Source organism: Silurus meridionalis, chromosome 3 (genome assembly GCF_014805685.1).
Source record: "Silurus meridionalis isolate SWU-2019-XX chromosome 3, ASM1480568v1, whole genome shotgun sequence".
NCBI classification, from domain to species: domain Eukaryota; kingdom Metazoa; phylum Chordata; class Actinopteri; order Siluriformes; family Siluridae; genus Silurus; species Silurus meridionalis.
The window spans coordinates 20,910,326-20,925,873 of NC_060886.1; the positions used below are offsets into that span (position 1 = coordinate 20,910,326).

Here is a 15,548-nt window from a genome sequence, read left to right on the forward strand (position 1 = left end):
ATTTGCATGTTCAGGGCTCAAGTTGGTCTAATTTGACTTTCACTTTTGCTTAAGCAGAATTTCTTAGCACCTTCTCCACCACTGCTGCCAGTGTATTGTGATGTATTTACAATATCGAATTACTATGTTCAGAATTTACTGTGTTCCAATTTTCATTTTTCATATTATAACCTTCACTAGGCATTCACGATATGACATTCATGCTTTACTGTTCGACAATCGAATGCCAGTGAATATTGAATGCAGGATTTTCTACAGCATTGACCTTCCTCTTTATTGTATATACAGCTGGATTGATGTGAACTGGCTAATGTGAGACAGTTCTATAAATCCGCCTGTCTTTTTTTCTTGTCAATGAGTAACTAAGTTACTATGCATATAGATACAGATAGATACATACAGTAGGTGACAGCACACCCACGTGTGTGTGTGTGTGTGTGTGTGTGTGTGTGTGTGTGTGTGTGTGTGTGTGTGTGTGTATACGGTTAATAAGTAACCTATTTTTAGCCAGCGCCCACTTGTCCGACCTTGCTGAGCGCATGGTCAGACATGCGGGCGGACGGAAAGATTACTGCCTAACACAGGATTAATCTTTTCTCCTCCTTCCCTCATTACTGCCATTCCAACATCCTATTATTGCTATCACATCAAATCTTAATCCCTTTCAGCCGTCATGAACGCAAATGCTGAAGAAGAAGCCGATTCAGAGTGAATAGCTTCTTTAACTTAAGAGCGGAGCACAGCAGACCTCTGTGACTCTAGCATTCAGTCTGAGAGAGGATGTGAATTTTTAGCATTTATTCTATTCAATATCAAAGAAAAAAGGAATTTCCCTTGCAGGTTGTGTTCTTCATTTCTGACGTTTATTGAATGGAAAGAAATAAAAGATTGAGTTTTTCACACTGGAATTTAGCATTGAGATATTGAAAAAAGTCTGAACATAAAGACTTGTTTTCTGACATTTAGCATATATCAAGTCTGCTATATTGAAATGTCTGAGTGGACGGGGACATGCGCACACACACACACACACAGACTTTTGCTCTCTCTCTCTCTCTCTCTCTCTCTCTCTCTCTCTCTCTCTCTCTCTCTCTCTCACACACACACACACACACACACACACACACACACACATACACAAACACAGCCACCATTTCACCTACAGATTTCTGTGTGTGTGAGTGTAACTTTCTGGGTTCAGAAACATTGTGGTTTCTGATTGTATTATTGTGCAAAATGTGGTGAATGTCTATCTATTAAAAACTGTAAAAAGTGAAATGTACGGTTTAATTATTCACTGCTAATTGCTAATCATAGAACTGTACTAGTGCTACATAAAAGGATTGAGTTTTGAATATCTCTCGCTCCCTCACAATGTGCAAACCCCCTCTCCCATACTGTATAATGCTGACCAGAGCCCCCCACCCCACAGTGTCTTATTAGGTACAAAAATACTCGCTCTTTATGCTGCATTTAATTATAATAAAACATTCTAATGCATGCCTCGGGTCAGAGTTTTAGACAGTACATCACATGCAGGCAGAATAAGCACCAACTAACAGCACCAATTATCCACCACCACACTTATATCACTCTCCACACCATCACTGAGTGAAAATGCTGAGTTCTTTTCCTGAGAAAATGTGTCAATTTAGAGGAAAAAAGTGCTGATTTTAGTCTCAGATTGTCATTAAGAAAATATATACTTACTGCTTTATAAGCCTGTTTTTTTTCTGGGGGTTTCACCTGTAAGAAGATGAATGATTTTCAAGGTTTAACTGAAAATGAATGAATTAATGAATGAATGAATGAATGAATGAATGAATGAATGAATGAATGAGGAAATAAATGAATGATATACGATTATAAGGTCATTAGAATGGCTAGTGATATTCTCTGTGTAATCTTGTATTAAAAATCAGCTGCTCACCAGCACATGTCTTGGGATATTTAAATCCCTGCATTGATATGCTTGTCCCGCTCAAACTCTGATTTTTAGCACAGAGACCAGAATGCTATACTACACTAGATGAGAGGTCAGAAGCTGGAGTTGAAACGTGCCTGGGGTTCAGAAAATTTCTGAAAAAGCAGCTTCAAAATGCCCTGTTTGACTGTGATTATAATTGCCAACATTGTGACTGCACAATTACTGGTTTGAACACAAAAATATCACCCAAGACTTTTGCTCATCAGTAATCACTATATGCAAAAGGGGCTGTGACCTCCTAGGAAAATATGACCCAGCTTCACACATGGCTGTAAGTCACACAACCTCCACAACTAGGTATGGATTTTCACAATAAGAGGCTCTTAAGCCTTGTTAGAGAACCATGCTTCACACACTGTTTAACCTAAATACCTATCTGACTACCCTTCTACATGCTTACATTTAGTTTAGGTACACAGCTATTTACTATTTCTATATGTTTAATATAAAGACATGTTGAGCAGGGATTTGTTGAAATTTAGGAACCAAGAACTTCAGACATTAAATGTTATGTGTATTTGATGTGTACTTATGTACTATTTTCATTCAAAATGTATGTGTACTACAAGTAAACTCTACATAAGTTTATCTCAACAGTAAATTACATGATTGAGCAAAAAGGCATATTTATGACCTAGCTTAATCCCTAGCTGGCCATAAAGAGAGCACAAAATATAATGTCATATCATATCATATCATATCATATCATATCATATCATATCATATCATATCATCAATAACTGTACACACTTGCTAACAATGCAATGCTTAAGTTTATGTTTAAACAATATTTCAAATAAAAAATACGGTTTGTAATGGATCCAAATATAAAGGACCAAATTCAACTATCAAATACATTGAATAAGGAATAAATTGTGCACATTTCTTTTATAAATGTAAAAATAAATAATACAAAGAAGAAGGACTAATCTGCAAACTGTCCTGAGAGTTCCTGGTCCAGCTTCAACCTCAGTGATGCTATAATGCTTCAATTCCAACATGGAAAGTCTATCCACTTTTTTCAACTTGGATGTCTTTACTGTTTCTTTTTTCTCACCAATTGTGCTACTGTATTTCCCTGGCTGAATATTTCCAGGTAATATGTCATTCTGTATGATTTTATACCTTATATAATGTGTGACATGGATGATCCAGTCATAGGTGTATGAGGCTGTGGTGCACAGTAAATAAAATAGATGATTAGCAAGTTGTATGTTAGGATATCAATGTGAGTGTGGGAGTGGAAGAGGATGTTTGAATGGTTTGTATCCGGTTATGTTGCGCCACGGCATAGACATGCTCTCGGCGCATTTGCTAAAGTAAGATTTGCAAAGAGTAAGAGGAAACGAGGGGGTCAGAGCTCTCAGCTCAAATGCTTTGAAGCTCTAAATCCTTTGAGTTTGGTGGAGAGCTGCAGTGATCACAGTCTGTACGATTTCCTAAGATTCTGACATTTCAGTGTGCAGCTCATTGTAAGTACGTGAACACAATACTTTCTCACACACAGATACTTATACTGTGCATTTAAAATTACAGTCACTAGTTCTTAGGTATTAATCAGACTTTCTCTGTGAATATTCAAACATTTAAATAAAGCAATTTTGAAAGAGTAATATATGTGTATGTATATCGGCCAAGGACAGAAAAGTGTATTGAATATATAAAGTCCAGCACATCCCAGCATCTCTCAATGGGGTTAAGGTCAGGACTCTGTAGTGGCCAATTAACGTAAAAGAAAAAAATCCACTGATAGGATGACCTGGTCATTCACTACATTCTGGTGCTTCATTTTACTGCTGCATAATTTTGCTGAGCCGAGACCTGACCACTTGAAGCAACCCCAGATTATAACACTGTTTTCAGAGTCATATATAGGAGGCACTATGCATGATGGGTACATCCCTTCATGCATTTTCTTTCCTACGTAAATGCCCTTATCAGACCACATTAAGTTTTTTTTCCTTTTGCTCCACAGTCCAATCTTCATGCTTCCTAGCAAACTCATGTGATTTCTTCCCCCAATTAGCCTCAATAACAAGTGGCTTTTTTGTGGCCACACAGCTGTTTAGTCCATTTATATTTACATTTACATTTATATTGGTGTGGTGCCTGTATCTAGAACAACTTACATTATCAAATCCTTTAGATCACAATCAATCAAGATTTTCTTGGCAAAAGAGAGATTCTTTAGAGTTGATAACAGTGTATTGGACATTTCCACAATTCCAGTCATTTCAACAATCCCCTTGTTTTTTTCACAGGCTATTAAATTGCCCGTTTGGAAATACAGTAAGATCTTTTTCATGACCACAGGATTCATCTTCCAACATAGTTGCTTAGGTAATGAAAAGCTACACTGTTCAGGGTAAAAGATTTTTTTGCCAACTAAAACATATTAATCACTGCAATAATGATCAAGTCATAACTTCTTACGAATATTACTGTGACCTTTATATATTCAGTATATATACTCACATACTGTTTTATAATTCTGAATGATGCTTTTGTTTTCAATAGCAAGAAAAATCAGGTCTCATCCTGCACAAATATGGTAAATGCGAAAACAAAACAATGCATCAATGCACACACTCACTCTTTGAACAATATTATAGTCAGCGGTGGGGTTCAATGAGAATGAGCACTTGAACTATGGTCGCTGTGTAAGGTATTTCTTGCTGATGCATTTCTGATGTTTATTTTCAAGATCATTGATGTGTAATTTCCTTGGCATGGCTGAGAGAGGGGAGGCTCATGATTACAGCACTGGCATAACCTCATCTGGCAGCACTCCAAAGCATGAAGCCAAAAGCCTCCAGGAGGTGAAATATATATATATAGCCTCATATATATATATATATATATATATATATAGATAGATAGATAGATAGATAGATAGATAGATAGATAGATAGATAGATAGATAGATAGATAGATAGATATAGCCTATTGCACAATATTTATTAAACAATATTAATAATTTGTTTGCCTCAATTAATATATTTTATTTATAAAATTGGCCAGGCTCTTAGATTATCTTTTGGGTGTCCAAACAGTGCATGATGACACTCCCATGTTCCTGGGTGACACGTGTAAGAGCCAATTCCCAGGACTGTATGTGACCTGTTCAGTGAGCGTAATGGAACATGGGTCAGAGAAATCACTCGACCTCAATTCCATCAAAATAATTGTTTGATTATTTGTGAAGCTAGTGAAAAGCTGAAACATTCATCTAAAACCTCAAGGGGCATTGCACTTTTGGACAAAAATGAGTCATGTGTTATGTTTTCTGCTAATAACACTTACATTCTAACAACAGCACAAATTCAGTCACGTAAATTGTGTCTATAAAAGAACGTTACACAAAAAAAATGTTTAACAGAAAATCCCCCAGCATACTAAATTCTAAATATAAAAGAAGTTAATTTGTATTTTGGAATTTAACTTATTTACTTAATCAAGTAATTTGTTTCCTTTTTAGAAAGAATTTACATATTATTGCTTAAAGTGCATATGAGGATATCAGTAGAAACTAAACCTATTTAGTGCATTTAAATGCCATATTACATAAAAATTTAAATACAAATATATAAGTAAAAACATAAATAAAAACATAAAAATAAATTAGATTACTCTTTAAAAGAAAAAAGTAAACACACTGTATGGTGTTTTCTTTTATTTTGAAATGATGCCAAACTTTATAAACGTTTTGTTGTTTTCTTTGGGCTGAATCTATGGAAGCCCTGTCTATGAATCTTTGGAAGCTGTTGTCTCCCTGTTTCTCCATTTTTTCATTCTGCAGCGTGTTTACCTGTCCAGAGCGAGTTTAGCGGGTGGTGCTATAATGTTGTTGAAAGTATCTTTGCTTTACAGAATGTCTTTACAAGAGATTTTGCTCAGTATTGTATATTATGTGAAACATTTATAAATAAAGAAATGTTATATATATAAATATCATTTTATACAGCTAAAATAGCAAACTTTACGTGGAAGAGGATAAGCTGGATATCGGCTGTTTCTTTTAAAAACTACATGACTACAGTTATTACATTGCACACTTCATCTATCTAGTCTTTATAACTACAGTATATGTTTTTGTATTTAGTGACTTAGTGATCACCCACAGGCTGACAAAATGCTGCAATAATCTTTCCTGTGGTATGGGAGCAATTTGCAATTGTTGCAACTTTCAGTATATTTTGCCAACATTATTGTTTCCAAGAGGTGAAACTGAACTGTACAGTTTTGCAGATCACGAGCATTTCTTTTTAAGTTGTTTAAAAAGTTTTTTTTAAATAGTTTTCTTGTATATCCATGAATGCAACATATAATTTTACACTTTAATGCCACGGATTGTCTTTTTAAGTGCTTTCATTCACTTTAGAATTCAGAAGGATTTTCAGGTTATATGTAGTGTAAATTCATATTCAAGGTTTCTTTTAAAATATGATGTTCAAGTGATCAGACCTGAACAGCAGAATTGTGACACTTTTTGATGCAGATACAGTTGAGAGAGTAGAAATTACCTATTCACTACACTCATATTAAAAAACACATCACAGTCTCGCCTTTTATATTATATCCTGTCACATATCACAACACATGACTGAACCTGTAAAATCAGCCAAATCCATGTTAATTTAACTCCTCATTAGTTCACCTGTTGTTGTTTTTTTTTTCTGGTTTTAACTTGTTAAATGTAATCAATTTATAAGGAGCTCAAAGTCAGTACTCTTTGGTCAAAGCACTAGCTTATTTAAGATTCTATCGGAATCCTTCAGTGAACAGCAATAGAAATCTAATTTTATGCAACAGTAAACTAAGAATCAGATTTTGTGTTGTTTAACTGTATGGCCAGCCAGACCAATATGTAGAAATGTCACCAACCGGGAAATGGAGCCATGCATCTCTATTTTTAAACGAATTTACTTGAGCCATCTCAGCTGATATTCAAACCTACTGCTCAATCAATCACAGATAGCCTAATAGGGAATATCATCCTGTGAAAGTAGAAACCTTAGAAATGCTTCCTAATCTCTACTCTCTACATAGGTGCATGTGCTTGTTGCTTGTGTAAGAGTAAGTTTTCAAGAAAGGTTTCTGTTCTCTTCCTGGTATTTATGGCAGTAAACATACTGTATTATTATACACTTCAAATCATCAATTAGACTGACGGAAGTGATCAAAATAATGTAAAGATTACTGTATATACCAGTTTATCCAAGTATGTATTACACTTAACAATGAAGCTGAAAAGTTGTATCTTTTAGTTAGACAATTAAGTTGCATGTAAATCAAATGTTATAAGGACTTCTGATCTTCTGGGAAGACTTTCCACTAGATTCTAAAGTGTGGCAATCGGAATTTGCCCCCTTCAGCCACATTCACAGCATTAGTGAGGTCAGGTCTTGATGAACTTTGTTGTTCAAGTTCAATATTCATATAAAAACATTTGTTATTTATATACAGTATGAGATAGTATTAAAAAAGGGTTGCATAAAAATAATCAGCGCAAAAGATAGCTAAAGTTAGTTAGGATGTTGGTCATAAAAGGATTTCTTGTGTGTGAAAGAGAGTGAGTAAGAAAAGTTGTTATGCTCATGTAGAAGGAACAAACATGCTGAGAAAGCATGTGTGCCTTGATTTTGGTTTTGACAAGGTGAGGATTGTAAAATCTAATAGGTGTTGAGGCTAAACATTGCAGAGTTTCAGGGGAGTGACAGTGAAGAATCATTAGAGATGGTTTTAGCATTATTGTAGCTATACATTAATTTTCTTAAATATTATAGCACAACCACAGAGTGCATATCATTTGAAAGTACCATTACTGTGAATCCTTAGTGTTTTGCTGAAAGCCCACTACAATAAATTCATATTATTAAGCAGAACCAGTGAAAGCATAGTTAAAACAAATGTAAGCTCTTGGACATTGTACTGCAAGAAGTAATACTGATTTTTGCTCTCATAATTAAAAAAAATATATAATAACAAAAGAAGACAGAAGGACCATTATAGCCCTTAACAGTGTAGGTCTTTCATTTAGGGACATTGTAAAGAAAGCCAAGGTGTCAGGTAGAAAACTTTCCTACACCATCAAAGGCACATCAAATATATATATATATATGTTAAATACTTGTTGTCTGCTTTTCCTTCACTCTCCAGTCCAACTAATCCAAACCATTTCAACTGGCTTTAGATTGACTGACTCAAGCAATCTCATCTGAACAGTGAATGTTGAAATATATCTGCCATTTAAATCAGCAGTTTCTAAGGCTGATCATTTTAATTATTTTTCTTTGCAGCAGAGGTAGCTCTTCCTTTTCTGGGACAGTCCTCATGAGAGCCTGTTTCATCATAATGTTTAATAGTTTTGGACTGCACCTGGGGATAGATTTAAAGTTCTTGAGATTTTTCAAATTAACTGACCTTCGTTTCATGAAGTAATGAAGGACTTCTCTTTACTTAACTGTGTTTCTTCCCAAAATAGAAATTTGTGTTACAGTTGTACAAACCATTCCAGATCAGAAGGTCAAGAGCCAGTATCGCCAAGATGCCACTCTTGGGCTCTTGAGCAAGGCCCTCAACCCTCTGTGCTCCAGGGGTGCTGTATCATGGCTGATATTTTATTCTATTCTATTCTATTCTATTCTATTCTATTCTATTCTATCTCATGAATCTGGTGGAGAATTCCATGAGTGTGCTAAGCTGTCCTCAAAGCAAAAGGTGGCTACTTTGAAGAATTAAAAACACAAAACATATTCTGTGTAATGGAATGTTTTGTTTACTAAATAATTTTATACGTTCTTTCACAGTTGGATGTCTTCAGTATTAATGTACATTGTAGAAAATTTGGCAAATAAAGAAAAACATTGAAGGAGATGGTGTGTCCAAACTTTATATACATACATACACCGGATCTGTTTAAAATGTGTTCTAAGCCCTGTGTTTCAGAAGAGCTCTATGTTATAATGAGGGTTATGTTTAAGGAGAGCTCTATGTTATACTGAAAGCTATGTTCAAGGGGTGCTCTATGTTATAACGAGAGCTATATTTTATAATAGGAGCTGTGATTAAGAAGAGGTTTAAGAAGGGCTTTATGTTAAGAATGTGCTCTGTAATGAGCTCTATGTACAATGTGGAATATGTTTAGGACAGGCTTTATGTGGAAGAAGTCTGCGGTGTCCCGGAATGCCTCGATGCTTCCATCAAACATTTATTAGTGCCTGGATGTAAGTCCTGCGGCACGGAGAGACCGGATGCGCAGGTGCGACAGCGAGCCCAACGTTATAATCATGTACGGTGAAACATTTACAACGGCGCACGATCAATTATTCAGCACCACTGCGTCCTGAGAATCCCGAAAAGCCCTAACACTGTTTTACTCGCGATTTGAGTCACGTCCAAAGGCCCTCTAGCGAATCGGCAGGTGATGTTATTCACTGGCCGAGCCCCTCTCCCAGGCTGCACGCTCAGACTAAGTGATGAAGAGGGTAAAAAGACGAGCTTCGTACTTTGCTCTCGCCTGGGTTCGAGGTTAATATGCAGCTCAAGTGTATGTCAGTTGATGCGCGAGAGAAACATTTGCACCAGCTGTGACTTCAGATGAAAGGCCAGGCTCAGTCGGGCTGCACCTTATGAGGCATGCTGTCGGCAGTTCCATCCTAGTCGACGCGTTCACCCCCGGTGCCCCAGACTAGAAATCAGCGGGGATTAGCATTCCGAAAGCGTGGAGCCTGGGAGGCGCTTTGAGGGCCGCTAATTGTTTTGATAGTGACATCTGCGCCGCCGGAACTCAATCGTGTCCCGTCATTCGCTCTCACAATAGCGCGCAAAAACACAGGATCTGAATCCAAGCACCACCGCTCCGTTTACCTCTCTGTACATCTTTAAACAACTGCAACGACTTATAGGTGCTGCTGATCGTTTTATCTATCTCCCTCTCTTTTCCCAACAGACACTGAACATTTTGTGCACCTACTGCGGTACAGCTGTGCTTTTGAGGAAGAGCGTGACTTTCTAACCTCGCTTGACTGTCGAAGCGCACTCAGAGCACTGAGAAACACACAAGACTCTGAAAGCCCCATTTAACCCAGTGTCTGAACATTACAGTAAGAAGCAGGTAGTGATTTCTCTCTCTCTCTCTCTCTCTCTCTCTCTCTCTCTCTCTCTCTTTCTCCTTCTCTTCTCACTCTCTCCCGTTACCTCGTCCTGCTGCGCACTGGCTCTCTGGATCTGCTGCTCCTTGGTAGCCGTCATCCTTAAATCCCGCCGCCGGTGTTGTGGTTGCAGCAGACAATTGCACTGTGGCTGATCTCCACAAACCCACAAATCCCAACAATACAGCGGATTAAGAGAGCTGCTCTGCTCAAGCGTGTTCACACAAACAGCCGGTTTGTGATGGAGCGCGCTTGGTGTCCCGAAGCGGCCAGTGCGCGCTATTTACAGCTAACCATGGACGGTAACGTCTTCCTCCTCTTCTTTTTCTTACTAGTTCTTCTTCCCGGGTACACTCTCTCCTTAAATTCAGCAGAGACAGTTCTGAGAATTCAGACGTGACCAGGAAAGCAGCAGCGTGTAGTGATGATGCTCCTTTTAGGGGGCGGGAGCTCGACCCTCTCTCTCTCTCTCTCTCTCTCTCTCTCTCTCTCTCTCTCTGTTTCTCTCTATCTATCTATCTATCTACCCCCCACACACACACACACAAACATACATTAAAGAAATGCATTAAATAAAAGCTAACCCTTCAGAGTAAAAACTGTTTCTGCATATAATAATAATAATAATAATAATAATAATAATAATAATAATAATAATAGATACTATTATTGTTGTTGTTGTTGTTGTTGTTGTTGTTAAATTAACTATTAGTAGTAGGAGGAGTATTGGTGTTATTAGGGCAACGTTAGTGTAGTTAATTGTACAGCTGGTGATGTGGTGCTGCTGTCCATGGTGCTAAACAGCCTTTTTGAGGTCACAGGTATTCCTTACTAGCATCTGCTGCCTGTGATAATGCTGGTCCTACTGGTGTTAGTAATGGTGTTGCTGTTGTTTTCAGTTGTGCTCTTGCTGCTGGCTGTGTTGGCATTGGGAGTGGTGGTGTTGGTGATGTGTGTTGTGCTTGTGGTGGTGTTATTTGGTGTAATTTAACATTGACAGTGCTGTTGGTGCTATTTTGTGTTGTTGCTATGGTTGTTTGGTGTCCATGGTGTTATTTGTGCTATTGTCCGGTGTTGCTATAGACTCTTTGCTTTCAAATCAATGGCATTGTTACAGCACAATCTCACAGGCCACAACTTCTCATGCTGTGTCATCATGAAGAGCTCAACACTGCCTGTCACTCACTCACAGCAGCACTGTGTGTAACGACAAGACACGTCTTTCATCCCTGATACAGATCAGTCTAAATCCACTCAGAACAATTCACTCATGCTACTCATGATCTCTCTCTCTCCCTCAACAAACATACACCCAAACAGAGAGGGGGAAAGAGACATTCACATGCACTTAGTGTTACCTCAGTTAAGGGGATACATAATCTAGGGATCTTACTATAGCTAATTCAAAATATTAAAATAGGACAGCAATTACTGTCAAATCTTTTAATAAAAGGCACTGACAAACATGTTAATTTTTTTCCACACATGCACCATAGGTGCTTATAGAGTACTGCTAACCATTATGTGCCAGTTATTTTCATCTTTTACATTACCCCTCCTTCATCCACAGGTTCAAGATGTTTCTCAGACTGCAGCTCTGTTTCATATAAAAAATTGTGACCTAGCATTGAGGGCACACTAGAATATCGAACACAAGTAAGAAATGTTGTAAATGTGTCAGCAAGAGGCAGTATTATCCTAAATACAGGATCTTATTTGCACATCATTCTCACAGCATTGGTCTTTTTGATAATGATATCATTGAAATATCATTATGTAACAATTTGTATTATTATGCACAGTGAGATGTGCACTGGGATCATACTAACACATCTAGTAGATATTTAAATAGACCCAACAATCACAAAGGATACAAGAGATTTTGTAAAATAATGCAAGCCAGTCTTTAACAGTGAGATATTGAGCATTCCAGTGTGTTTTAAACAGGAAATAAAACAATGGAATTTGCAGTGGTAAGAAAGTAATCAATGATTATTTTCATATTTTAACAATTCAAGAGCAGTGATTTATTCATTTACAATCATGTTTAGTGTTGTTGAACATCCAGATGTAATTTTCTCAGCAGCCTTTCTTTTTCCTTTTTTTTTAAATAAATTAATTTAAAATTTAATTATGTTACCAGAGAATCAGACAGAGCAAAATCATCTGTCCTAAAGATTCTTTCTGAAACCTTGGAATTCTTTAACACTGACTGCAAAGTGCTGACACTGGACTCTTTCCTTGTATGCAAAATAAACCTCACCTCCTCACAGTTTTTATGGAGCTTCCACCATACAACCCCTTTCTATAAGTATACATTTGCATACATTTACATAAATGTAAGTTAATCTAACACTAAATGTATATAAATTAGGTAATTAATATAAACCATGCTGGTGAAACTATTGACAACAGTATTGTTGTGATATAAAATACTGCAAAATGTTTTGATAATAACAAAATGTATGTAATGTATTTTGTACCATGTATGTATTATATTTTCCAGCCATACAGCCTGGCAACTGACAGTCTCCATTTATCATACTGTGACTCAGATAAATGATGGATAAATGTCGGAATGTGAGTCTGGACCTGTCAACCGGTCTATGTAGTTAAACTTTCAAGTCTTACAGATAATTATTCCAGATGAAGCCTGCATAAAGAATTGCTATTTGGAGCTATATTCATATTGTCAAAGCGAAACAAGGTCAAATTTATAAAGTTTTATCATATGTTTATCTTGAAATTTCTTTTTACATGATCATGATTTGACATACTGAATGACATTCTGTCCAGGATGACCAGAGCTAAGGGACAAACCACTGTCCAAATCATACATTGCAGGTTTTGACATTTAGACATGAATCAATATGTCTGTAGGTGAAGGCAGCATGATGAAACTAGCAGTAATGTGCATAAAGTGCCAAAGCCGTTAAAGCTGCAGGGCCATATTATATCCTACAATTCTTGTTACTGGGGATGATTTGAACACCCATCAATGCCTAACCTCACTAAAAGTGTTGTGGCTGAATGGAATTAAATCCCTACCTCAATGCCCAGATATCTAGTTTGAAAGAATAGGGGCTGTTATTGCAGCCAAGGGGGAAACAACCAGTGTTTTCCAAAGACACATTAGGCAAACGGATGTATAAATACTTCAGGACATTCAGGGCAAGATGCACTATGTTTTTGTGCACTCAGTATCAGATACAAAGAAGATGCATTTGGTGCAAAATTTAATATGTGTTGTGTACGCAAGTGGCATACAAGCCAGATCACAGCACCAATTAATCCTTTCAACTCTAGCCAGTCCCAATCACAGTTGCATCATTTGCATGATTAACTACAGTATTAGCTGTCTCATGCATGTACATCTGGCCCACAGTGTAGTAAACGAGTAAAACTTGCAAATAATCCTCAAAACAGAATATCTCTTTTTTTTTTTTTTTCAAATATGGACAGCAACTATAGCAACCTAAAATGTATGTGTGATTTTCTGTCCTGAAAAGTCAGTACGTCATTTCTCCATTACAGACTGTACTTTTAGTCTGTGCGTGCGTGTGTGCGCATGTACGTGCTTTCTAAAGGTCATCTAATTCAGCTTATTCCTGATGGAGACCTAGATGGAGGATCTGAGCAGCTCGGGAGGGTCAGACAGGGTCACTAAAGGATGGGGTCTAAAAAAAATCTAAACCTGAGAGTACTGCTGAAAGGAAAGTTTGCACCAATTTTAAAAGGAAATGCAAAATCAAAGCCCACAAGACCCATTATTCGCACATAGTTCCACGTTCGGATAATTAAACAGATGTTACAACACCTGCTCATCTTATTCACTTCAGTTGTGTGGCTTTCTGCCATATTAGATCACAATAAACGGAAAATACAGCTAAACCTTGATAATTAAAAATATTTTTCTGCTCATTTGAACAAATAACACTGAGTCCATGAATCAGTAAATACCCTGTGGATTAAAGTAGAGACAGGTGATTGGGTGGATATTGATTTTTTCCACTGCAACAAAGTACTTTGGACCACTAGGACATGGTGGCTTCGGCTTATAGACACAATTAAATAATAACGAAGAATCTTTACATTTCCATCAAATTCAGTAGAAGAAAATGATCTCTGAGCATCTGCTCCGATCACACTGGTGTACACTTAGCAATCAACCCAACTCAGAAAACCAACAACCCACCCACTGCCTCTCTCTCTCTCTCTCTCTCTCTCTCTCTCTCTCTCTCTCTCTCCGATATCATAATGTAATCAAAATTGCAGCAGGCTCCTAACTGAGTGAGTGCATGAGCAGACAGATCACAGCCCTGTACATTCATGCACAAACAAGTGCACTCTCACACATACTTACATATACAGATGAAAGAAAGGATAAAATGCATAGTCTATTACACATAAGCAATAGAGGCTCTGTTCACAATACTTTTGGGATCCTTTAAAGCAGGCATCAATTGATGATGGCCTCATATACCCCAGGAGACTAAAACTTACTATAAATGTGCTGCTCACTTATAGATTACTTATAGATAGATTACATCCCTATTTATTACACTATTCATTGCATCTTTTTGCAATTTACTGTAATAGTTACTTTGCATTATTAATATGTGCAAAATTGTTAAATACTTTTTTTGCCACACATGCACCACTCTCTTATGTTGTTTGCATGTGACCTCAATATATATACAGTTATCCACTCTTATAAAGCTGAAGAGGAATACTAGTGTTGCACAAGAACCTAAAATTTAAACTCATCCTGGTAGTGATCAAGCTCATCTACTTTTCTTCTTTAGATCCTAATTAGAGTCATTAGAGCCACTGCACAGCGGCAAGGTGGTGCAGTGAGTATTGTTTCCGCCTCACAGCTTCAGGGTCACGAGTTCGATCCTGAGCTAATGTCACTGTCTGTGTGTGTCCTCCCTGTGTCCCTCCTGGTTTCTTCTTTTTTCTCTTGTTTCCTTCAACCTCCTGAAAACATCTTTATCTTTAATTCTCTACTGCCTCATACTCAGTATTGTATATATTAATGCATGTATTGTGTGTCCACTGTGTAGATTTCTTGTAATTTTTAACACTGCAATTTATCCCAGGATCAACAAATGCATTTAATTTAGTTAAGGTTCTGTGTTGTAAAGTGCTCAAGTTTATAACAAGAGTATTTATATAAGAAGGTTGTGCTTTTCTGGTGTCAGCTAATAGGCTGCTGCATTCACAGTTTAATTAAGTGTAACAAATAAATGTGCAGTCATCAGGATTATAGTAACACACCATAAGACATTACCACCTAAGTGTTTTGGTGTTCCGTGCCAACTGCTAGTTTTCCTTAATAAGTGCAGTGTGTGTAGAGTTCACATGATTGCAAACATCAATATGACATGTTGATTTAGCAAGGAGCT

General features: G+C 37.1%; 1 protein-coding gene across 2 annotated transcripts in view; it reads right to left on the minus strand.

The window, feature by feature from the left end:
- The window catches only part of LOC124382693 (inactive dipeptidyl peptidase 10-like), an 89,065-nt gene that overhangs the window by 40,889 nt on the left and 32,628 nt on the right, over nt 1–15,548 (minus strand). The window contains exon 1 of one of the 2 annotated variants that reach the window (XM_046844846.1): nt 10,187–10,555. The exons of the other annotated variant lie outside the window; for it this stretch is intronic. Within the exon in view, the coding sequence (XP_046700802.1) occupies nt 10,187–10,240 (54 nt within the window). The 5' untranslated portion in view covers nt 10,241–10,555. Of the gene's footprint in view, nt 1–10,186; nt 10,556–15,548 lie in introns of those variants that run through there. 2 annotated transcript variants of the gene reach the window in all.